This window comes from Notamacropus eugenii, chromosome 2 (assembly GCF_028372415.1).
Source record: "Notamacropus eugenii isolate mMacEug1 chromosome 2, mMacEug1.pri_v2, whole genome shotgun sequence".
Lineage (NCBI taxonomy): Eukaryota > Metazoa > Chordata > Mammalia > Diprotodontia > Macropodidae > Notamacropus > Notamacropus eugenii.
The window spans coordinates 209,365,329-209,392,330 of NC_092873.1; the positions used below are offsets into that span (position 1 = coordinate 209,365,329).

General features: G+C 35.5%; 1 protein-coding gene across 4 annotated transcripts in view; it reads left to right on the top strand.

Moving 5' to 3' along the window:
• Positions 1 to 27,002, top strand: part of NCOA7 (nuclear receptor coactivator 7) — a 182,817-nt gene that overhangs the window by 85,851 nt on the left and 69,964 nt on the right. For all 4 annotated transcript variants that reach the window (XM_072643225.1, XM_072643224.1, XM_072643228.1 and 1 more), the window contains one exon: positions 6,571 to 6,812. In XM_072643225.1, coding sequence (XP_072499326.1) covers positions 6,571 to 6,812 — 242 coding nt within the window. The remainder of the gene's footprint in view (positions 1 to 6,570; positions 6,813 to 27,002) is intronic.

The window sequence follows — 27,002 nt, forward strand, 5'->3', positions numbered from 1 at the left end:
TAATAGGGTTTCATTTCCAAAAGGCATCTTCCAAATCTGCAGTGCTTCTAATTGCCAGCTTTATGTTCTTATCAGCAGATAATGTGTCAAATAATTAAATGACATAGGAATATCCATTGTACTATGCATTGCATATTTTAGCATCATCTAATTCTCCTCAGTAGATCCAAGTATAGATATAATTGGGTTTAGCAGTGGTCAACTGTGTTCAACAATCTTCTATTAATAATAAGGAAGATATAAAACAAGGAAATATATACTTGCCAGAGGTGTTCACCTTTGTCATGAAGAATGCCATGGACACATTCCAATACATAAGATTTCCAATGTATTCTGAGGTTTTCTTGTGATTCCTCTTTGTAGATAATATTGTGTAGATTACACAAGCTCCAGAATACTAGAGGACCTCTTCCATGAGAACATGACCCCTCTGATTAACTTAGCAGTTCACAAAGGGCAAATCAAACAGGTTCAGAATGCTTACTGTTCAGACTCTTGACATATAGGATTCTAGGATTGAAGATGAAGAGTGGAATAGGCCAGATTTTATTTGGGAAACTGCACAGGGGTTCAAGAATCCCAAGCTGCCCTCTGCCAAGGACACCCATTTGAAAAAAATCTTATCCTGGAGATTCTGTATGATTTCAAATCGTATGATATCACAGTCTCTAAAGAATCAAAATTGCAAGTGATCCAGAAAGCTTTGGACGGACAGATGTTGGGCATAAGTACATGCTATCAGTGATGACTGGTATGCAAGATGGAAAATAGTTATTAACTTTTAAATATTAAGTGAGTATTCATACATATTCATAATAGTAGGACCAATTTGCTGATTGGGTCAATTGTGATAAACATTTTATCACCAGAACACATTTAAAAACAGTGTGTGGCCCTGAATATCTTGGATTCCTAATTACCAAATTAAAAGAGAGAGATTCATAAGAAATCAAATAGCTTTAATTAAGGTAGTTTTGAAAATTAATGTTGTTTTGGTCATATATAGCTAATGGATATTTTTAGTTGATGAAAGCATCTAAATAAGGAGATAAGAGTTTATTTTTAAGACTGTGATGGTAATTAGAGATAACTGTTAAAAGAACATTTGTGTGAATACAAGCAGGCACTTAACACAGATAGAACAGCAAACAAATCAGAACTTGGAATGAGATTTAGAGCTCAGTCTTTATTGTGTACATTTTTAGCTCTTCCTTTTATTTCCTTTTCTTTCTTTTCCTTTTTCCTTCCTTTTCCCACTTTATAGACATTAATCCCTGTCAGCAAAGATTTTTTTCTTTCTAATTCGTTGTGTTGTATTAAGTTTTTAAAAGTACAATAGAATTAGTTCAGTTTTAACTACTACTTATTGCCCTGATTTCTTTCTTTTTTTTTTTCTTTATTTGTTTCTTTGGTAACAAGGAAAAAAGCTTTGAAGATTAATGTAATTTTTATCTAGTCACTATATTATCTAGTTGAACCACTTCTACTCTTTGTCCCTCTCATGCAATTTTAGAGAGGAGCTCCAATAGGACATTGGTAAAAATGGAGAAAGATGGGAAGAGAAAGGTCCCACTAAGTGTACAATGGGTTTTTTAACTCTAAGCCACACCTGTGGAGTAAGTCATTCCCACTATTTCAGATATAATGAATCAAAGCTTTAAGACATTGCTGTGTTCTTTCTTTAGAGGGCCATCTTTTGTAAAGATACTGGAATCTCAAAGTATAGCTGAAATTTTTCTAATTAGCCTCTCTTTCCTAAAATCCTTCACTCCATAAGGGAAAAAAATAGAAAAAAAAACTCTTCCTTAATTACTAACAAAAGTGTTAGCAATTTGTCACAGATTCGCTGATTCCTCTGTCCTTGTCTCCAGCTCATTTTTTATTAATCCCACATAGATCCCAGTGAAACAAATCTTGTAGTAATGTTCTTTGGGTAGGGTCTTCTACTGCAATAAAATAGGGAAGTAAAACTCCAAATGAATAAATTCTTTTCCAGTAAGAATCATCTCAGAATCCGTGTTTGCAGAGAAGCAGGAAGCTTTATCCAACATGTACCACATACATGTGGTTTGGGGAAAGCATTTGACTTTTACTGCTTTTGGAACTATGTTCCTTAACAATATGTCTCCCAAATTCTCGACTAAACAAGATATGTAGAGGATCACAAGAGATAAAATGGATTAAATAAAATTGATTACAACAAAATCTTCTGTACAAACAAAATCATTGTGGGTAAAACTAAAAGGGAAATAGTTGACTGGGAAAGAAATCTTTGAAGCTCGTTTCTCTGACAAATGTCTGAAATCTAAGATACGTAGGGAACTGATTGAAATATATAACAAGAAGCTACTCTCCAATACATTAATGGTCAAAACACATGAGCAAGCAGTCTTGCTGGGAAAAAATGCAACCTATAATAATAGCTACATGAAAAACTTTCCAAAATTAATCATAAGGGGAATGAAGATTAAACAATTTTGAGATTCTTCCTTAAACCCATCACTAACTACTGTGCGACAAGAAGGTTTCTCCAGTATTTTAAATAATATTTGATGAATCAATATGGGGGCTCTGAGCTTATTTGATTGAGAGATATGGATTACCCTGGGGCTCGAGATAATAAGGTTAATTATAAGAACAAGTCAAGTAATAGGCTGGGGAGTGACCAGCAAATAAGATTGTTAGCTTCTTTAATTCTATTAAAATCTGAGGAGTCATCCTACTAATTCTGTTACACTTAGTTAGGCATCACTTAGTTATTAGAATGCCCCTTGAGGACAAGGACTGTTACATTTTTGCCTTAATTTCACCAGCATCTAGCATTTTGACTGGCACATGGTAGAGGTTTAATCTGTATTTACTGATTATGTATGCCCTGATGCAAAAACTGTCCCTTCATTCCCCAGTCATACCAGAACTTCTACCAAAAAGCTATAGTGATCTTAAGAAAAGAGTTAATCTTCTTACTGAGTCCCTTCAATGCTAATTATCCTTAATTCAACCATGACAGGACTTCCTTTTAAAAATTAGTCTAGACACAAAAGATTTGACTACCAAATGTCAAAATTCAAAAATGTTAGAAATGGGGGAAATGAACAGGAAATGTGTTATATCAGCCAAACTAGTAAAATCTTCCCCTTAAAGAAAAAAGTAGTTTAAAGGCTCTTAAAAGTATTTCCCCTCCTGGGAGGAAGGTTTTTGCAGTTATGCTCATTGTTTTGTCACAGTTTCAAACTAGTTATATTCCTAATACTGCTGATAATCTGGAGGTGGGGGAAGTTGAGGGTGTTATGTCAGATTTACTTTTAAAATGAGAGAGGTGACCAATTGTGAAAATGTTCAAATATAACTTTAGAACTTCTCCTAAACAAATAACTTGGTATCCATGCTATTTTGCAGTTCTTCCTGAAATTATGACAATTTGAGGTTTGCTGATTTATGACTAAAGTTTTCTGTGGAGGGAAGGGGAGCAAAAGAAGTGAAGGAATTTGCCACATCTTATTCACTGTGTTTTAGAGTGGGGGATGGGCTTTAGTGAGATTCATTAAAAACATATGCTCTAGAGACAAATTTAATTATCTTGAATATAAAGGAAGAGAAGGGAGGGTATTTATATGTGACTTTCAGTTTAAAGTAAAAAAAATTTGTTAGCATTGTTAAGTAATTAAAAGTTTCAAACTGAATTTAAATAGTCCTTACTGCCTCCTTTTTCCCCTCCTGTAATAGTTATTTTTTGAAGGGTAACTCAAGTTCAATTGATGTATGCTTTTATTGGCCTTTAAGGGTAGCATAAGTCCATAGCAAAACTAGTAGTCGAAATATTTGATATGAGGTTGTCTCTTTTTGTAGACAGACCTTCTCAAGCAATCTTTACTGATTGGTTTGCTTGTCTCCATGGTATCAGGGATACTGAGTTCTAATTTCAGTTCTTTTATAATAATCCAGATTTGGGGAAAAGTTATTTTATGTAGAGATTTTATATAACTCATTTTGTAAAAAAAAGAACCACCTCCTCTTTTACCAGAGCAACATTTCAAAGTTTGATTTATGACAGAAAAGAGAAAAGTTATTTATTCACTATTTTCTGAATATGATCCTTTTGCAAGACTCCTGTTGTCTATTCTGGTAATTTTTTTAAACAGCCAAAAAAATGATCTGCACTGATGGGAAAAGTGTTGGTGTATTGCATGCTATGCCTTCCAGGTAGCTTGCTCATTTATTAGCCAGTGGAAAACTGAGATATTGATGACTAAGTAAAGAATAAGAGAAACATAACATTGTTGGAATCTAATGCTTTTACCTAAGGAGTCAAAATATTTTACAAATATCATAAAACTTAATTTATCGTCATGCCATCATTATGAATTGTGAGGAGACAGACTTTATCACTTCAACTTTATACATAAAAAGATTTGAACAGATTGTTATAGTAATTTACCCCTCGTTTCCAAACAAGCTATGGCAAATCTGAACCTAAAATTCATTGCTTATCAACTGATGCCATTGACTTGTTCTTTCTGCTTGCCACATTTTTCTTTCCTTTAGCACATTCAAAATGTACACGTGCTCAGAAGGGTAAAGGAAATCTAGAAGGGGAACTGAAATGCTGACTATGCCTTAACTGAAGAAAAAACAAATCTGTCTTAATTTTTACTCATTTAGGATAAGTAGCCAAAGGATATGAACAAACATTTCTCAAAAGAATTGCAAACAATTAGTAGTATCATAGGAAAGATTTTTCAAAATAGTTAATAAGTAAAATGCAAATCAAAACAGCTCTGAGGTTTTATCACATATCCAGCAAATAGTCAAAGGTGGCAAAAGATGAGAATAGTTAATCCTGGAAAAGCTAAGGGTGCATGTCATTACACTGTAGGTGGAGCTATGAATTGGACCAGCCGTTCTAGAAAGCAATTTTCAGTCCTGTCTTTGTGACCCCATTTGGGATTTTCTTGGCAAAGATACTGGAATGTTTAGCCATTTCCTTCTCCAACTCATTTGACAGATGGGGAAACCAAGGCAAACAAGGTTAAGTGACTTGCTCAGGGTCCCACAGCTAGTTAGTGTCTGAGACCAAATTTGAACTCAGGTCTTTCTGACTCCAGACCTGGAGTTCTTTCCAGTGAACCATCTAGCTGCCCCTGGAAAGTAATAATCAATTATGTTAAGAAAAAAAGTGACTGAAATGTCCATGACCTTTGACCCATAAATACCACTTCTAGAAGGATGTATTACCTAGACCAAAAGGTCAAAAACAAAAGAGAAAAAGTCTCATTTACACCAACGTGTTCATAGAAGCACTTTTTGTGGAAACTAGAATCAGACTAAACATCAATGAGGGAATGGCTAAACAGATTATGTTAGATGAATGTAAAAGAATAGTGTTGCACCATAAGAAGTGAAGAATATGAAGAATTCAAACTTATATGAAATAATATAGTTAAGAAGAACCCAAAAAATACAAAGATGAAATACGTAATGACTACAACGGTGGAAATGGAAAGAACAAAAAAAATCATGAAACTGAATACTATATAATAATTATAATAACCAAACTTAGCCCTGTGCAAGTGATAACAAAATGCCTCCCTCCCTCTCTTATTTGCAGAAATGTGATCCTATGTGTATGGAACATTGTATATACTGTCAGATTTGGTTGAGGTGTTGATTTTTCTGAACTGTCTTTTTTTTTCTCTTTTAGTCTTTCTTATAAGGAATAACTTATGCCCAGGAGAGGATATGCTTAGAAGAATATATTAAGAAACAAAGATGATAGAAAAATAAAAATATCAATAAATTTTAAAATTTAATTCAAAGTATTATATTCAAGCAGTTTGATATTTTTAAAAGAAATAGACATAATTTATATTCTGAAGTTCTAGTCTTATTGGTGAAACTATTGACTAGTAAAGAGTATTTTTTAAAAAATAACACAAGTGCAAAATGTGGATAGACATACTGTATATTAAAATAAAACAAAACTTTATTTACATTTTTGTGGTTTAGGAATGGTTGAAAGTACTCATTGGGAGAAGTGAGTTAAGTTGTATAGTTCTTCCTATAACAATATCAGTAATAGCAAACTTTTCCCATCCTAGGCAATTAATAGCAGTAGATTTAAAAGTATATTCATGTAAAGGAATCATTAGTGGCCAGGTTCTTACAAATCTTAGCTTGAACATCAGTTTAGGAAACTTTTTTAAAAATATAATCATGTGCTTATACTTTGTATGAGAAACCCATACTGTGAGATTGCAAAAGAGGATTTATATATCTCTAAGGAAAAATTGTATCTTCTAGAAAAATCTTTGCCTTTCTTCAGGTCTCAATAATGTACCTTTTTACAGAATTTCTTAGAAATAAAACGGAAGGAGCTCAGCATTTTAGCATCACAAGAATTTAATAGTTGCAAAGGAGAAAGGGAAATGTAATTAGCAGGAATATATAAGTGGAAACAGTATATGAAAGGACTTCAGTATATTAATGAATCAATTTCTAGAAGCCCATGAAGAAAAAAAATAAAGTTGCCAAAGTTGTTACTTTCTAATGATCTTTTCCATCCCCTTCTAGATTGAAAAAGAAAAAGCAAGCTAAACAAAATGCTGAGGCAGCATCAACCAATTCTCGCAGTACCACAACTACTAAGACTCAGTCTGGGAAAGAAGATGCTAAAGCAGTTATTTCAGAACAAGATAATTGCAGCATTCCTGTGGAAGAAGCAGAATATTTTACTGATGAAGAGAAAAAAAAGAGAAAAAATAATCAGCTAAAGGAGATCAGACGTACAGAACTAAAGAGATATTATAACATAGGTAAGTTACAATATTGCCTTCATTTTTAAAACAAGCTTTTGAAAATATATTCATTTATATGTTTCTTAAAAGTTTACAATCTTGCTGTGAAGGTCAAATTAATTGCTTGTGTTTCTCCTGTGAGATATATGTTTATCCTAATGTAATCAAAAAGTGACCACTTTTGGTAAGGTTAACTATATAGGTAATGTAGTCCCTCCCTTTGGGATTTGGGATTTTGGTGACTTCTCCCAAACTACACTTTCCTGCTTCAATTAGGTGGTCCATAGATGAATTATTTTCCTTTGTTCAATTTCCGTTCTACTCTGGAAGCTAGAAAATTCACTATAAAGGAAGTCTATCCCAGCTATGTCTTGCTCACTCATAACTGTAGCTTAGGGGTAAATAGTCCTAAGTCCCATGGCTTGTCTGACTCAGCTATTTGGGAGCTTATAAGAATTATTAATAAAAAGATTAAAACTATAAGAACCTCATGATTACAGGCAAAAACCTACAGAGATAGAATGAGATCTTAACTATTTCGATGGAGGTTCAAGTGTCTTTATCTTCCAGCTCCTCACTGGCTTTCTCCATTGTAGTCCCTCTATACACAGTTAACAAATAGGCATCCATCATAGAGGATTTCTGACCATTCCTAGTTTTATCTGAGACAAAGTCAGGAATTAGAAATAGCTGAAAGAAATAGAGGAATAGTACAGGAAATGCTATACTTTATAAGAATTTTCATTTTATTATCCTCGGATTACTTGTTTCTAGTTTGTAACTCAGGAAATATACCCATTTGAGAAAGGAGAAAACTGAAGCAGAGATGTTAAAGCACTTTATAGAATAAAAAAAAAATCATGTTAATTTTAGAAAATTAAATGTAATTGAGTTGAATTATTTAGTAACTGAGTTGAATAGATCTTTGAGAGCATATCTAAGATGATCATGCCTGGCTTCGAGACAAACTATGTCTAAACCAGAGGTATTTAATCTTTTTTAATGTGTCATGGACCCCTTTGGCAGGTTTTTGTTGAAATCTATAGACCCCTTCTCAGAATTCTCAGAATAATATTTTTAAATCCATAAAAATAAAATACACAAGATTATAAACGAACAGATTATACTGAAATACAGTTATCAAAATAGTTATTTAAAAAAAACAAATTCATGAACCTGAGAATCCCTGGTCTAATCCATCCTGGAAAGATAATCTTCTATTTGACTTTCAAGTCTCTAATAGAAAAAGATTTTAAAGCTTCCCTTAATAACATGTCCTGGCATTGTATTACTTCTATAAATATAACTGAATCCATTCATCCATCCAACTAACATTTATTAAGTTTTTTATAAAGCATAGTATTAGATATCAAGGGATGCAGAAAGAAATTAAAACTTTTCCATTGCTCCTTCAAGAAGCTTAAAATGTTGTATGAAAGATAACATATATACACAATGGAATGTAAGTATGCTGTGAGCTCCTTGAGAGCAGAGACTGTTTTTCCCTTTCCATGTTTCCCTAGTGCTTACTTAGCATAATACCATGTAGACTGTAGGTTTTTAATATGTAGTTGTTGATTCGGAGGAGGAAAGACAGTTGGTATTTTTAATAAATGTTATTAAATTGGATTGAGCTGAAATACAATTTGTGCCTTGAAGGGATTAGGGAAGAATTTGTGGAGGAGGTATACCAGGAAGCTAACACTGGCCCTAACATTAATAGTGTTAAATACAGATGGCTGTTTAATTGAACTGAATTAACCTGCATCTTGAATCATGAGTAAGAATACAACAAGAGAAGACAGAAGAGGCAGAAGGCAAAGGTAGGTGTTCCTGGTATGAGGAAGATAGCTAACTATACAGTTAAGTAGAGAAAAGTAAAACTAGAAGAGAGGTGATGCTCTGGGGGAGCAAGGAGATACTGAGATTGTGGTTGATGGGGAGAAGGATGGGAAAATGAGCTTAGAAAAAATAAGGCTGGGGAAGAGGTGAAGGAAAGGAATTTGTGAAACAAAAACTTGGAAGCATGGGAGTAGAGCACTACCTCATGAGGTTATTATCAGGAAGGCACTTTGTACATTTTAAAGTGGTGTGTAAATAAGAACCATTATGGAAATGAAGGACGTACATATACCGGGCCAAGGAGGATGGTCATAATGCTCCTTGCTACAAACAGCCACTTTCACACTATTACTTGGCCACAATTGCTCAGCCTCAAAGAGATTCCCTTAAAGTTCTCATCCGCCAATTTTATCATCTTTCTAAATCCTTGTTGTTGTTATCTATCTACCTGCTGATTTCCTTCCCTCTACCTTCACTGACCTTAGTGTAAGACTCTAGATACCCTGGAATTCTTGCCTTTCAGTTCATCAAGCTCCTCAGCTTCCACAGGTCTCCATTTTATCTTTGACACCAAAAAAGGTGGTCACAGTATTGACCTAATCTAACCAACCCCCTTAAACTCCTCTTTGTCCAAAAGCTCAAACTCTGAAATCACCCTTTGATCACAATTTCCTTTGCTTCAACCATCCCACAGCCCCACTCCTAAATCCATTGTTTTAAAATCATAATGACTTCAGGTCATAAAATCATACAGAATTTGAGAGTTAGAAGAAACCTCAGCAGCCATCTAGTCCAACCCATAGAGGAAAAGAATCCCTACGATAGCATATCCTACAAGTAGCCATCTAGACTATGCCTGAAGACCTTCAAGATGGAGGAACCATTACCAGGGTGGCCTATTTCATTTTTTAGTTGCTAGGAAGTTGTTCCTGACAGCAGATCTAAATTTTTCTCCCTGCTACTTCCAGCCATTGTTCCTGGTTCTGCCCTCTGGGACCAAGCAGAGCAAATCTAATCCCTTTTCCTATTACAACCTTTCAAATGTTTGAAGATAGCTATCAGATTCATTTTGAATCTTCTTTTCACCAAACTAAACATTCCAGATTCCTTCAGTCTTTCTTTCCATGACGTGAACTCAAAGCGCTTCCTCATCCCCTGGACAATCCCCAATCCTTATACCGTGGCACTCTGAACTAAACACACTACTCCAGGTGTGCTCTGACCTCATCCAAGTCCAGAACAGCAATCCTGCAATATTCCAGGAAGTTTTGCCTTTTGATTGCAGCCTATTTGCTCTTTTGGCTAGCAGATCACACTGATGATTCACAGTGAACCTGGAGATCTTTCTCAGACAAACTGCTGTCTGACCACAACTTTCCCAGGAATTAAAATCAAGTGCACTGGCTTATACTTTACATGCTTTTTTTTTTTTAAATTAGGATAGTATTTGTACTTTTTCTACCTCACCTATATTCTCCATAATATTTCAGTTATGATAATTACTCAGCAACATCCACCAATTCTTTAAGTACCTCACTAAATATTTCATCTGTGAAAGGCACATTTGAATTCATCAAGGGCAAGTAGATGTTCTCTGTTATTACAGACTTTTTTAACAGGCAGCTTAAGTGGCACGGTTGTTAGAGCACTGAGCCTGAGTCAGGAAAATCTGAGTTCTAATGTGACCTCAGATATTTGCTAGCTGTATGACCTTGGGTATGTTTTTAAAGCCGTTTATACACTGACCCCTTTCTAGCTTTTCTGTCTTCCTTCATCTAACTCCCTTCCACATACTCTGATCCATTGATACTAGCCTCTTTGCAGTTTCTCATACACAAAATACTCTGGTCTCCCAACTCCATGAAATTTCACTGACTATTCCGCACACCCAGAATTCTCTTCCTGCCTTCCAGTTGCTCTAGTTTTCTTCAGGTCTCAGCTAAAATTCTACTTTTTGCAAGAAGCCTTTTTAGGTTCCCCTTAATACTAGTACTTTCCCTTTGAGACTACCTACAATTTGCCCTATATGTATCTTATTCATACATAGTTGTTTGCACACTTTCATCCCCATTAAAATTTTAGCTTCTTGAGAGCAACTTCTATTTTTCTTTCTGTAAATCCTTAATATTTATCACAATGCCTAGTACATAGTAAGTGCCTAATAAATGCATGTTGACTGATTGACTGACCAAAATGTCCGCCATTCTGCTAATTTGCTTTGATCCCCTTGATCTCTGACCAGAGATACCTATTTTCTTTTGCATTTGTCTCCCTAAATAGTCAGAGTAGGTTGGGATTCTTAAGGTTGGTGATAGTGATGGTTCACATTGCTGCAATTACTTTCCCTTGTAAATCTCTTACCAACATCTGCTGCCTCCACTTTCTTATTTCCCATTCACTTCTAAGCTCCTTGTGATCTGGCTTCCAGTCCCACCACTAAACTGAAAATGTTCTTTCCGTGGTTATCAGCTGTGTCTTCACTGCCTTTTCTGAATCTTCATCTTTCTTGATTTCTCTGCAGAATCTAACACTGTTCAATTTTCCCCCTCCCAAGAATCTCTCTTCCATGGGTTTTCTTAACATTGTGCTTTCCTGGTTCTCTTACTACCTGCCTGATCAGTCCTTCTCAGTCTTCTTTGCTGGAGCATTATCTGAGTCTCATTCCCCTCTTCTGGATTGTGTTCTAGGAGCTCCATCCTGGACCCTTTTCTTTCATCTCTTGGTGATCTCATTAGTTCCCATGGGTTGAGTTATCTTCTCTATGCATGTATCCTGCAAGAATACATATACCACTGTTATTTCCCTCTTGAGATCCAGACTGCAGACTTGCATGAAATCTCCACTTAGCAATAGACATCTTAACCTCAACATGATTAAAACACAGCTCATTATCTTCTCAAAAACCCCATCTTTTCTCTACCTAGTTCTGTTGAGGAAGGATTTCTCCTCCAATTGGAGGATAAGAGGACGGAGTACCAAACTCTTCCCAATATCTTCCTTTACAGAGAGCAGAAACTGGTCTCTACTCACTTGACTTTGCATCTGCTTCCCTGCCTAATTTCAACTCCATTGAGCAAGATGCCCACCCAGGATAAACTTATCACTTCTAAACTCACCACCATGTTGCTCATTCAAGCCTTGCTTCCCTCAGCTTCTTTGCCCCTATGATTGAAAGGAAGGAGGGTGAAATAGCAAACTCCTCCCAAACTTTTAGTTTGCAGAGGGTGGAAACTGGACTCAGCTTACTTCATTTTAAATCTGATACCCTGCCTGGTTTCAACTCCATGGAACAAAATGCCCCCATGCACTCCCCAGTGTCCTGTCGCCCTTCCCACCAATTTCCTGCCTTTTTTGTGGGTTATCTTCTCCTTTAGATTGTAAACTCCTTGAGAGCAGAGTGTCTTTTTATTGATTGTATCTTGGTACTTAGTACTTAGCCTGGCACATATACTAGATGCTTAATAAATGTTTATTGGATTGGATTACTATCTTTTTCACAACCTACCAGTCATCCTTAACACTTCACTCTCTTTAACCCCATTTAACCCCACAAATCACTTGTTTTTGAAATCCATGTTCCCAATATTTTTGTTTTGTGAGTTTTTCGAGCAGCTAGGTAGTGTAGTGGACAGAGTAGTATTGGATTTGGAGTAAGGAAGACCGAGACTCAAATCTTCCCTCAAATACTTACCCAACTGTGTGACTCTGGGAGTGTCACTTAGCCTTTCTCAGCCTTGGGTTCCTTACCTATAGAAACCCCACTTTGGGTTCCTGTAAATTGGGAATAATAGCTCCTACCTCATAGAGTTGTGAGGAAGAAAATTAAATGAGATAAAGGAAGGCAGAAAGGAAAAGAACAAGCAGCAATATATTGAGGCTAAATATGTTCTAAAGTAATTTGTTCCTCATAATTGTTCAACTTTAAAAGGGGGTAAAGAGTGGAGAGACAAATATTTATTAATCATTTACTATGTGTCAGGCACTATTCTAAGCACTTTACAACTGTTATCATTTGACCCTCACAACAACCCTGAGAAGTCGGTTCTGGTATTCTCCCCATTTTACAACTGAGGAAAATGAAGCAAATAGATGTTTAAATGTCTGAATCTGAATTTGAACTCAATTCTTCATGATTTCAGACTCAGAGTGCTATCCATTGTACCCACCTAGCTCCCTAATATATGTAAAGTGCTGTGAAAACTTTCAAGTGCTATATAAATGCTAGTTGTTTTATTATATTAAAATGTTATTGTTGTTATCATCTCAGACCCTCATCATCACCTACCTGAAATGATGCATTAGCCTCTTGAGTGAGCCCGTCTTCATTCTCTCCCCCATTCAATGCGTCCTCTACTCAAGTGAAAAGCTGTTATTACTATAACACAGGTCTAACCCAGCTCCAGTATCTTCATTGCTTCCTGTTTCCATTAGGATAAAATTCAAACTTTTTAACCTGGCATTTTAAGACTTCCATTATCTGTTTGCCACCCACCTTTACAGTCTTATTTCATTTTATTCTGCATATACTGGCCAGACAAACTGACCTGCTTACATATTGGCATTTCACCTCTACCTGACTTCAAAGCTTCACTCAGGAAAGATCTTTCCTGATCTTTCCATTAGTTAGTATGCTCCCCTCCCAGATCTATCCCTGCTGGAGTTATTTTGTATTTACTCTGTCTTTGTTTTGTAAATACCTCTCTGTATGTTGTTTTCCACCAAGTAGGGACTTTCATTTTTGTATTTATGTATCTAGGTCAAAATCAAGTGCCTAGCACCTAGTAGGTGCATATTAAATACTTAATGAGCTGAATACTGAGTTCAATTTATTTTGTTTTATTTTGTCAATGATTTACTATAGAATCCTTTCAAATAACAAGTTGTCCAAGAACTTTACCAAAAATTTATTTTCAGTTCCAAATTCTCTCCCTCCCCTCCCTATCCCCAGGGGTGGGGCACCTGAGGCCTTAAGGCCACATGAAGCCTCCTAGATCCTTGAGTGTGGCCTTTTGACTGAGTCCAAGTTTTACAGAACAAATCCTTTTGTTAAGGGAATTTGTTCTGTGAAGTTTGGATTCAGTCAAAGGGCTGCACTTGAGGTCCTAGAGGGCCACATTGTGGCCTTGAGGCCATAGGTTCCTAACTCCTTCCCTACTCCATCCATTGAGAAGGCAAGAAATATGATACCCATTGTACATATAAAGTCATGCCAAACATTTCCATATTAGCCTTGTGTTGAAAAAAAAGGCAAGAAAAGTAAAAAAAGAAGAATAAAAACATGCTTCAAATTTCACTCATAGTCCATCAGTTTTCTATCTGGAGCTGGATAACATTTTTTCATCATGAGTCCTTTAGAATTATTGGAGATCATTGCATTGTTCAGAGTAGCTAAATCTTTCAACTGATTATTGTTACAATGTTGCCAATACATTTACAATATTCTTTTACTTCTGCTCATTCCACTTTGCATAAGTTCATATAAATCTTCCCAGATTTTTCCAAAACCATTCTCGTCCTCATTTCTTACAGCGCGATAGTATTTCATCACAATTGTATACCATGACTCGTTCAACCATTCTTCCATTGATGATTAGTTGATTTCAAAATATGATTCAAATTTCATATAAACTTCTTAGAAACACCTTTATTACAGATACCAAAACTTGCCTGTATGTCTCACTTAGAAAACTCTAAATTAAATCTCGTTACTATAAGAGCATAAGCATACAGAACTGCTGCACCCAGCAAAAGTGAGGAACTGTCCCATACCTAAGAGTTTGCTGTGATGATATGTAATGTGGTAGCAGCTTATCTGCTTATCAAATGAACTTATCTAATGTACCATTGCGTCCTCTTAAAAAGATAAAAGTATTCATTTAAAATGTCACAGATAATAGAATATTTGAATAGAAATATATCCTCAAACTGTTTTATTAACAGATTATATTTTTCAGTTGAACTTTTTATGAGTCTACAAAAAAAATTGCTGATAACAAAAGCCTACTCTTTCTGTGCGTACTAGTTTGATTCGTAATGCATCATTTATTACTTGGCTTAATGGAGATTTTATCACAAGCCATTTTACAGTCTAGAAAAGTCAAAAACGTTTGCCTACCGGAACAGGCCTTTATGTTCTTAATAATCTTCCTTTTACATTCTACAAGATCATCAATTTTCTTTCATTGTTATCAGGAAGGTGAAGGGAAGTATGATTCAATTATGCTTTTTCACTTTAAACATTTTGAGGGGTTTGCATATTTGTGTTCCTTTTTCCCTGTTAACTTATTATTTCTTTTTTCAGCTCACCTCAAAAATGCTCTGTCACTTAAGAGGTTTACAAATGTGTAATAATTTCTGCCAGAGTAACATCTCCTGCTCTGTAAATTATCTCACAGCTTCTTAACGCAATGGAGACACTTTCCCTGTAGACAAGACAGTTTAGTTTGTCAGTATTACATTTCCTTTGCAGAAAGGAATTTAGTTAGTATACCTAATAGATTCCAAAGCGTATAATTTTCTGTTCTAGTATCCCTGCCAAAGCACGCAGGTACTTAGATGGTATGTACATTGCAGACAAATATAGAAATTCTAGATAAAGTGTTCATTTTTGGCAAGCCCCATTTTTGTCCATTGCAAAACAATAAATTAAAGTAGATTGTGGTCATTTGCCTGACTGGATTTGTGCTACTTTGAAAAATTCACATTAACATTGTCTTAAGCTAGTGATAGAGATTTGTTTGGACTAGAGGTGGAGAACCTGGGGCCTCAAGGCCACAGGTGGACTTCTAAGCCCTCAAGTGCAGCCCTTTACTGAATTTGGATTCAGGTCGCACTGAGGACCTAGAAGGCTACATGTAGCCTCAAAGCCTCAGGTTCCCCATACCATTTTGCTGTGACAAATAGTTGAAAACCATGTAAACTGCCTTGCTTTTGCAAAGCAAATCTGGTTTTAGCTAAACCTATATGTTATCATGGTTGCTTTCCTTTTATTTATGCAACTCAAGAAGTTTTTCTAAAACTTTACATTCTTAAAATGTGTAATTCTTAGAGATTCTTTTGTGCCTTCTAAAAACTGATTTGCTAAATTAAATGAGGCTAAAATGTTCTTTTATGTGTTGTTGAATTTGGCCAAATCTAGATACACAACTCTAGATCAGGGATTTTTAACCTGAGTTCCATGGAACTTTAATAGGAAAAAAAAATCATCTTTATTTTCACTAACCTTTAACTGGAATTTAGCATTTCCTGAGTTAAAAATATTGTTCTGAGAAAGGGTCCATAGGCTACATCAGACTGCCAAAGGGATCCATGACATTAAAAAAAAAAAAAGATTAAGAATTCCTGCTCTAAATGAACCTGTACATTTGATGCTGTTTAGAATGAATTTAGATTTTCTAGTCCCTCTGAAGTTCTAGTACTACCTTTGACCCATAGCACTATTCATGCTATATGATTACAAAGATTATCTTTTCTTTCTGCTGTATTCACCTGTTCCTAAGTATTACTGCTTGTAAATTATTCTTGTCTTGGAGGTAGGGTGAAGTCTTGTGCAAAGCAAGCCACCTAGTTTCTGATTGCTACACACTACATGAGCCTGTTCACCCACATTCCATACACGTGTCAAATTGTTTGAAATAAGTTTTATTGCATCATTTCTAGCATTTTTTCCTCATCTTTGTTGCTTTGTCCCCATTCCCACTCACTGTACAACAGTGGGAATTCTGTTCTCATGTGGTTAAATAAATTTAGATTTAAGTAAACTCGAACAAATATTTATTAAGAACTAATTGCAAAGAACACCATGATAAGCCTTGAGGATGCAAAGATTTATTTTAAAAAACTATAGTCCTTGATCCTGGGGTGCTTATATTATAGTAGATAGAATGAAATCCTTAATGTAAATAACCCTAATACAAGTTCAGTGATCAAGGGCAGAGGTAAGCTGAAACTAAGTGGCCTTTGCAATTGAAAGAGACAGGGATCACTTCTGGGTAAGTTGTTAGTGTGACAGTGTAGGTGGGGACATCATGGAAAGGACATCTAAGCTAGGCGTTGTCTAATGAAGTAGATAATAGCAGGCCCAAGGGATTGTGGGTACAAATGCACAGAGGCCCAAGAGAGCAGATTGAGATTTAAGAATGGTGAGTAAGCCAGTTTGACTGGAGCACAAAGTTTACAGATTGAATAGTGATATGAAGATGGAAAAGTAGGTTGATGTCAGATTGTGGAGGCCTTATATTGCTAAGTAAATGAGTTTGTATTTTATTCAGGGAGCAGTAGGAAGTTAATGAAGGCTTTTTAGCAGAGGAGAGACATGGTTTGACTTGTGCGCTATGAAGGTTACTTTGACAAGGGTGTGAAGGACAGATTGGAGAGAGAAGAGGCTGTGAACTAGGCTGGTGGTAGTATGAATAGTAGAGTGAAAACAGAGATACGAGCAATATTGCTGAGTTAGCATCTATAGAACTTGGAGACTGGATGTGAAAGAGGTAAATAGAAGACTGATTCCCAGGTTTCCAGCCTGGGGTACCAATTCCCTTTCTGACCCAACAATTGTTGTTTGTCCTTTGTCCTTGAGGAGAACCGTAACACCAGGAAGGTGATACCATGACTTGCAGGTGAATTGGATTGAAGCGAGGGAGGGCTAGGTGGAGTCACCAGCCTCATTTTCTTCTCCCGAGCCATTGGGGTCCAGTGACAAGATATAGATCAGAACCACTAGAGATGCCCCCCATCCAACAGTGATATGTTGCTGAAAGCCTTACTTCTGATAGATTATTTGTATTATAGGGCCTATTGAGGACCCTACCTTCTGACTGTGTTAAATATGGCTCCAGAAGCTTATTCTCACATAAATAGAGAATAAAAACTTCACGGTCTCCAAGAAGTTTGATAACAAGGAGTTTGTTTGGTCTGGAGCGTGATATTCCACACTAAGCCATCTGTCCTATACACTCACCAACAGATATCAGTAGTATTAATTGACATTTTTTATGTTTGTGTTGCTGATAAAAATCTTCGGTTGTGATGGGTTTCCTGGAGCAAGTTGGCCTAATCTCATCATCTTCTAAAAAAATTGTATTTACTTTTTTGTTACATTTTGAATTCTGATCTATTTCTCTCTATCCCAGCCTTTCACTTGGGAAGGCCCACATTTCACACACACACACACACACGTGTGTTTATATATACATGTATGTGTATGTATATATGCATACACATAAAACCATGCAATACATGCTTCCATATGTCAGTTCTTTCTCTGGAGGTGGATAACATCTTTCTTCATAGGTCATCATGCTCAGAATAGCTGAGTCACTTGCAGTTACTCTTCAAACAGTATTGCTATTACTGTATATAACATTTTCTTAGTTCTAAACATTTCAATCTGCATTATTTCATGCAAATCTTTCCATGTTTTTTTAAAATCATCCTGCTTATCATTTCTTACAACATAGTAGTATTCCATCACAATCGCATACTATGACTTATTCAGCCATTCTCGCAATTTCCGGTTCTTTGCCACTACAAAAAAAAAAAAAAAAAGAGAGAGAGCTGCTATAAATATTTTAGAACATATAGGTTCTTTTCCTTTTTCCCTGATCACCTTGGGAGATAGACCTAATAGTGGTATTGCTGGGTCAAAGGGTATACACAGTTTTGTAACTCTTTGGGCGTAATTCCAGATTGTTCTCCAAAATGGTTAGATCATTTCATAGTTCTTCTAACAGTGTATTAATGTCCCAATTTGTCAACATCCCCTTCAACTTTTGTCACTTTCACCTTCTATCAGTTTAGTCAGTCTGATAGGTATAAGATGCAGTCACAAAGTTCTTTCAATTTTCATTTCTCTGTTCAATAATGATTTAGAGCATTTTTTCATATAATTATGTATATATGTATATAGCTTTGATTTCTTCATCAGAAAACTGCCTATTCATATCCTTTGACCATTAATCAATTAGGAAATGACTTACATTCTTATAAATTTGACAGTTTTCTATATATTTGAGATATGAGACCTTTATCTGAGAAATTATAGTTTTTCCCCAAATTTTCTGCTTTCCTTTTAATCTTGGCATCATTGGTTTGATTTGTATAGAAACTTTTTAATTTAATGTAATTAAAAATATTCATTTTATTTCTCACAATGCTTAGTACCTCTTGTTTATTCATGAATTCTTCTCCTATCCATAAATCCAATAGGTATATGTTCCACATTCTTCTAATTTACTCATGATATCTCCCTTTATTTCTAGGTATGTATCCATTTAAACCTAATTTGGTAAATGGTGTAAGATATTGGTCTGTCTGTGCCTAGTTTCTGCCAGATCACGTCCAGTTTTCCCAACAATTTTTACCAAATAGTGAATTCTTTTCCCAAAAGCTTATAGCTTATATATATATATATATATATAATGTATATATATACACATATACATGCATCTATATACACACACATATATATTATATACACACACATATAAGGTTAGGTTACTACAATCATGTACAAGTGTTTAGTGTATATCTATTCTATTCCACTGATCCATCTTTCTGTTGATTAGCCAGTACCAGATAGTTTTGATAATTATTGCCTTATAATACAGCTTAAAATTGTTGTACTACTCGATCTCCTTCCTTTACAGTTTTCATTAATTCCTTTGATATTGCTGGCCTTTTGTTCTAAATGATTTTTACTATTATTTTTTCTAGCTCATTAAAATAACTGTATGGTCATTTGATTAGGATGGCACCGAATGAGTAGCATTGTCATTTTTATATTGTCACAGCCCACCTAAGAGCAATATTTCTCTAATTATTTAAATCTTACTTTATTTGCAAAAAGACCTCACTCAGGGCCAAAAGAGATTCATTACCTCTTCCTTATGTGTAGCTGGCACAAAAGCATTCCTGCCCAAAGAAGTGCTGTGCAGGAAATGAGATGATGACCCAAGTCACCAAAGCTTTGCCATATCTCCATCAATGTCACCACAACTCTTTGATTGGGATTTGGTAGTTACTTCATCTCTCTCTTCTGTTTAGGATCCAAGAGAAGGAGAAAACCAGTACTTAAGAATGTCCTTGGCAGGTATACCCCCAGGAATTTTATATTGTCTATAGTTATTTTAAATGAAATATCTCTTACCATCTCTTCTTGCAGGGCTCTGTTGGTGATATATAGAAATGATGATTTATAGGGGTTTGTTTTATATTCATCTCAGTCATGTTGAGGTATTGTTTCATTCACTATTCTACCTTGAAGAAGTGGGTTTTTTTGGGTAGAGTTTGCCTCGAACAGTGATACTCATACTACTATTTCAGGGATACTTTATGATGTTTATAGGCTCCTGAATGGTAAATGTTCAAAGGACCAGAAGTATATTCTAATATCAACTCCCAAATAATGATAATAACATTTATTTATCACTTTAACATTTGCTAAATTTGATCATTTAATCCTCACAGTAACCCTTTGAGGTAAATGCTACAAGAATCATTATTACCCCTTATTATACAGATGAATAATCTGAGTTTGAGAGAATTTAAAGACTTTGCTTAGAGTCATACAGCTATTAGGTTTCTGAGGTAGGATTTGAATTCAGGTCTTCCTTACTCTGGGTTCAACTTGTTTCATTTCTGATACAGCTGAACATGGGTTCTTGTCTACTTTTCTAGATCAACACTTTCTAAGAATGTGCTTTAGCGGAGCTCTCATTATGCAAACATGCTTCTATAACACTGATAAACATTTAGTCCCTACAATTCATTTTTTTTTAACAACCAGTATTAAGTGTTTTTCCTGTGAATAAAACTATGCTAGATGAGATTACACAAAGATAATTAAGACATGGTCCCTGCTATCAAAAATTTATAGTTTAGTGGGGGAAGGGGAAGGTGGCATATATACAAATATATAGTATGTTTACAAGAACTCTAATAACACTATACAGTAACTATAGTGCACAACAGAATAATAAAAGTGGGAGAGGTTAAAAAGGGGGAAGAGGGAAGAGTATACAAAGTGTGAGGAAGGATAAAACATTTTCAACTAAGGGGATCAATAAGAACTTCTTAGAAGAGGTAACATTTGACCTGAGAGATGGAGGGAGGGCTTCCTAGGCATAGGAGATGTTGTAAGCAAAGAGAAAGGCAGTGTATATGTAGGAGAGACAGCAAGAAGCCCCTTTGGCTGAACCATAGCACACATGGAGCACAGTTACTGAGGGGTGAGCCTGAAAACGTAAGTAAGCCTTCAATCCCATGCTTAGGGGGTTAGAGTCTTGCTAATATTTCTTGAATGTCTTATATATCTGCTGTGTAGTTGAGGCCATATCTACTGGAACAGATCATAGTGCAGAAATGCACTGAGATTCTGGTAGTTCACAGTTGACAGTCCTATAGTAAGTCACAGCCAGAATTATCCTAGCAGTGCCTTGGCAATAAGATAATAAAATAGTTGCCCCCAAATATTTTTCCACCTAATTTTCTGATTACAGTTATGACACGTTTAAAACTATGGAATATTTTCTTTGCACTTCTTACAGTAAGGGGAATAATTTATATAAACCTTTTCTGCTAGTTAATCTCACTGGGTATGCCATTAGAGTCTGGGCTTAACATTCCTTCACAACTGACTAAAGACAGACCAGACCTCAAAAGCTGACAAAAATTACATCTTGGTATATTTGCTATGGTACATAGAACCTCATATCCCATGTTCTTAACATTCTATTCCTTTTTTTTTGAAATGAGGTTAGAATCAGTCATCTTCAGTTTCTACAATAAAAAGGTAGGAAATGTCATTTTGGACCAGTAGGTGGTGCAATAAACATTATGTTTTCCATATTTGCTTTTCTGGGGCACTGGTTATATGTACTTTATTCTGCACCTAGTACTCATTAGAATATAGGACACCATTTGAAAGCGTGGCTAAATGTTGTTTTCAGGTAACTACATCCTGAAAACAAACCTACCATGAATATTTCTCTAGGCCCTCCTTATTGCAAATAATTTTTTAATATAATTTTAGTAATGTTTGGAAAAAGTTCATTGAAAATCATTTGATTTATTTGCTTAAACCACTTAAAACCCTGTTTTTTGTTTGATAATTAGAGTCAAACCATATGTGAAAATCATTCTCTACCATAGTATAATTATTCAGCTGCCTTAGCATCATTCCCAAGTTATCAAAGAAGATATATTTTTCATTTTTAGCAACTTAAAAAACATTTATGAACAGTTTCTATATTTAGACCACTGTGCTATGGAAATATAAAGGTTAAATAAGATAGTCCCTGTTGTTTGCTAGGGGATACAACATAGAGGTGACTTACTGGATAGACTATTGGAATTGGAATAAGGGAGGTCCAAGTTCAAATCCTGCTTTAGAAGCCTACTAACTATGTGATTCAGGCAAAGTACTTAATCTCTCTCACCCTCAGTTTCCTCATCTGCTAAATGGGGAGAATAATAGTACATATCTTACATGGTTGTTGTGAGAACCAAATGTGATCACATATATAAAATGCTTTGTAAACTTCAAAGTTCTATAAAAATGGTAGTTATTATTTTTATATCATTATCTTTAACATGAAATTCAGCTTTTCCTGCTTAATAATTTTCTATATTCTCTTGATGTCTGAAAGAGCACAGCAGTTAAGCTCCTACTACTCAGTATCATGAAAGGTCACTAGAGGTACATTAACACTAGAAATGGTCATGACCCTAAAGTACTTCATGGGAGAAGAGAAAAGGAAGAGGGGGACAAAAGAAATGGGGAAAAGAAAAGGAAATATACTATTTTATTGAGACAGAGAGAATCAGATCTAATTTCATCTAAAGTCCTTTTCAACTTTAAATCTATAATTCTGTTATTTGGAATGGCTTTTTCATACTTCATTTGTTCCAGATTTTCATTCTTGCTTTTTTATGTTCTTAATGTACATAAGATAGATATTAGAAAATAAAATGTTCACTACTTATATATTTTCACTATTGAATTGCATTTGAGTTTTATAAATATATGCAATTCTCCTATAACCTTTTCAATTTGCCTTCTATTAAGTACAATTAGTAAATATTTATTATGTACTAAAACATGTAAGGTATTGTGCTGGAGTTAAAAATGTTTAGAAATTCTCCCCTTGCAGAACTTAGATTCTAATGAAAAGGAGATAATATGTACACAGATAAGTATAATAAAAGATATGCAGAGCAAATCTAGAATCCACAGGATTTATTCTAGGAAAATTTGAAGAGGTAGCGATTTTCTGTATTTGGGATCAGGTAAGGCTTTATACAGGAGGTAGGACCTGAGTTCAGTTTTGAAAGAAGAGAATTCTTAATGACGGTAATGAAGACTGAGTGAATTCAAGGCGTGAGGGACTGTCCATGTGGAGGCAGGAAATGGCATGTTGAGTTCGGGGAAGTAGTGTAGTTTACCTTTGTGGTTTAGTAAATGAAAGGAAGTGATGTGAAATGAGGCAGGAAAAGTAGTTTGGAGCCAGATTGTGAGAGAATTTAAATACCAGACTAAGAAGATTTTGGTTGTTTTTTTTGTTTTGTTTTGGGTTGTTTTTTTTTTTTACCCTCGAGGGAATAGGGAGCCAGCCATCATAATTACATTATTTAATTTAATTAGTCAGAATGATATCATAAAAGCTATTTACTGGAAAGAATACATTCTATCTTAGTTATTACATTATTCATGTGTACTTCCTTTCCTAATAAGTTGGTATGGGAAGAATCATATACATATAAATAGAATTATAACAGAAAGGAGAGAGTTTTAGAATACCACTGGTTTGGAATGGTGCACACAGTTCCGACTGCTAGTCTTTCAGTACCACATTTCCCTTTGGTTCAGAAGATTTTGCTACTAAAAGATGTTGCTAAAGAGAGACTGGCTGACTACTCTGATAAAGTGACCTAAAGACCACATTCTAGACAGTTCTGGAGTTTGGGGGCTCAATTTAATTTGTCCAACCAGAGCTGATCAAGTTTTGGAAAGTTCAAGTCATTAGATCAGTAAATGGAACATCAGTTTTTTAATTTACGATGAGAAATGTTACTTCCAGTGTTACCAAATTATTATGTCAAGCATTTATTTATTCAAAAAACATTTATTAAATGCCTGTTATGTTCTAGGTGCTGAGGATATAAGGATAAGAACAAACATTTCTGGCTTCAAGTAGCTTATGTTTTATTGGAGAAATAACAGGTACATAGATAAAGAAATAAAGCAGATGTGTAACGTGGATACTCCAGCCCTCTCAAAACCAGGGAAGTTTCATCTGCCCGCTCAGGGTTCCGAAAAACCCTGAAAAGTTTGAAGCAATTTTTCTACCTCCAGAGACTGTTACCTACTCGCCTACCACCACCATTATTCGGTTCCTATGCCTACCCTTCAGTTCCATTTAACCACTTAATATCACGAGCTTTTACAAAGAGATTATTTACTTTTAAGATAGAGAAAGAACAAACATACATTTTTCCCAACATCTTGGAGCATACTTTTCCTTAACCCACCTAGTGTATGAGTGCGTTTAGCACTAAGGTCATTTCTCACATAAGGCTGGCCCCACCGAATTTATGTCCAGATGTACCCTCACTGCTAAGTGAGTCCAAGTTTTAGCTACCAGTTAGCTGAGGTTCCAAAGGTCACTCTTAAAGGTTTCTCCTTGCTTCTTGGGGTATTGATGTTTTGCAATACCTACCCTAGAATCTGATTCCCATATTCCTGAGACTTGCTCTCATAATCAAGTTAAGAGACTCAGTTTCCTGCACCTAGAACTTAAGGATCGTTTCTTAGGAGATCATATGGTCTAAGAGGGAAAGAAGGAATTCAAGGCATTTCCCTTTACACATGGTCTCTCACTGGATGTTGGGAGAGACAGAGTAACCTAACTCCTTCAAATGCAAATAGATCAAAGAAATAGCATCTAAAGCTAGAAGGCTTTTTTGAAGAGGCTGACAGTTTCATTATTTACACAGCCATATGATCGAGCTCCTCCTTGCCATATGATCAGTCAACCAGAACCAGTTAAAGAATGTCCACATAGGCTCCACAGTCTCTCCAAACCATTTCCTATACACATCATCACAATTTCTCTTGAAAGCAACTCCCTAGCTTTTCCTCATGGAGAGGTTGTTAGCGGGGTAAGCTGGTGGAGTCTGCACCTGGGCTAGACTGCAGTTAGAGATATGTGCAAAGGCAATACATGATAAATTTCTGGGAGAAAGAACACTAACAACTGGGATATCAAGTCAAGCCTTATTTAGGAGATAATACTTGAACTGAACCTTGTGAGAAGCTAGGGATTCTAAGAGGCAGAGATGAAAGAAGAATGAATTCCAACCTGTGCAAAGGCATAGAAATGGCAAATGGAATGTTTTTGTTTAATTTTTTTTATTGTGAATTTAATAATTACAGACAGTTCAAGAGACAAAGAAGAACAGGGAAGAAGGATATATAAGAAACCATGAACTTCGGCTAGAGATATTTATTTATTTATTTTTGTTTTTATGTTTTCTATTTATTTTATTTTATTTATAGAGAAACAACAAGGCAGCAGTAAACTGCTTGATTTGTACTTTCTTTTATACTCCCTCCCCTCCCTTTGTGTATGTTATGTGGTACTTTATATGCTACAGCAAGTAGCTTAGTTTGGCTGAAATATAGACACATTCTCTTCCCAATGAAAGTTTACTTGGAAAAAGCAAATTAATAAAAAGAATTCTTGAGTACAGATCCAGAATAAACAGTTAGATGTATCAAAGAGACACTTGACTCAAGCTATGATAGCTTGAGGTGATATTATAGGGACCTACCTGCTCAAGCAACTGAAATATTCATATTGTCCAGTTTGTCAGTAGTTCACCTGCAAATTCTATAAGTGCTACCACTTGCTGCCACATGTCTTCCAGGTGAGACTAGGCAAGCACTCACTTGGAAGCCAGTGATGAGCTAAGAATCACAGAATCTCTCAGAATTGGAAAAAGCCATAGAAATCATCTTCCCCAAACTGTGCCTGATCAGTCAATCAATCAGTCTGAGCAGGAATCAGCCTTAGAATATGTCTAACAGAGTTAAAGCATAATTCAATTCAGCTTTAGAAATATATACAAAGATAGTTTCTATAAAGGGCTTATACTTTATCATCATCTCCACCATGGCAAAAAAAAAAAGTTACATAGATAGATAATAGATAATAACCAGTAGCAAAATAAACCTTCTTCTTGCTCTCATATGCATAGTGTTCAGATCATTACACCAACTTCACAAACTGAACAATAATATCAGCTACCTTGCCTTTTCTCAGTTATCCCATTAAGAAAATATCTTCTTGTTTCTAAATATGCCCATAAAATTGTAGCCTGCTGTATTGGGCACGGTCTTTATAGCATAGCTATTCAGTCCTTCAACCCCGGCATACTCAGGATCTAACAGATGATCTGTTTCATAGTTTGGCTAGTAAAATTTTGCCTAAGTCAGATGTTCCTGACTTGTCTTTGATACCTGGACTATTGTGTCATTAGTATCCATATGATGTACTATAAAGGACTGTCCAAATTCCTTGGTTATTCATGAGTGACCCATTGATGGGCATGTGTCATCATTTGAGATATTTGCATGTTTTGTTATTGTCCTTGTGGTGGCATTAGTTTATCCACTAAAGACCTATACTCATGCCTCATTGTGGTGCAGAGATGACCCTGAATTATTTTATTTTTAATTAATTAATTTTTTTTTCAGTTTTCTACAAATCTTAGATTTCCTCCCCCTCTCTCTCCTCCCTCTCACTCCCTCCCCAAGATGGCGTGCAATCTTATATGGGTTCTACACATACATTCTTACTAAATACATTTTCACCTTAGTCATGTTGCTTGGAAGAATTAAAATGAATGGGAGAAACCATGAGAAAAACCAAAACAAAACAAAACACAAGAGAAAATAGTCTACTTCATTCTGTAATTCAATTCCATAATTCTTTCTCATGACCCTGAATTCTTAAGTTATGAGAATAGAAAGTAAGCTCAAGCAGGTCTTACCAAGTTCAAGTAGTGGGTCTGGAGAAGAACTAACTGCATGCCTGTGGTATGAGGACCAGCCTAAATAAGTCTGGGGAGACTCATAACCATGTCATAGATGGAAACACAAACTACATTAGCAGAGAGATTGCCTTTACTAATGAAGCAGCAAAATCTATTAGTTGGAATGAATCTCAGGCCATGTAATCCAATTCATACCTAAGCAACATACTGAGCAAGTAGCCTTCTAGTCTTTACTTGAAGAAGTCTGATGAAAGGGAACCCAATGTTTCCCTCATGGCCCATTCCACTTTCAGGGTAGCTCTAATTTTGGAG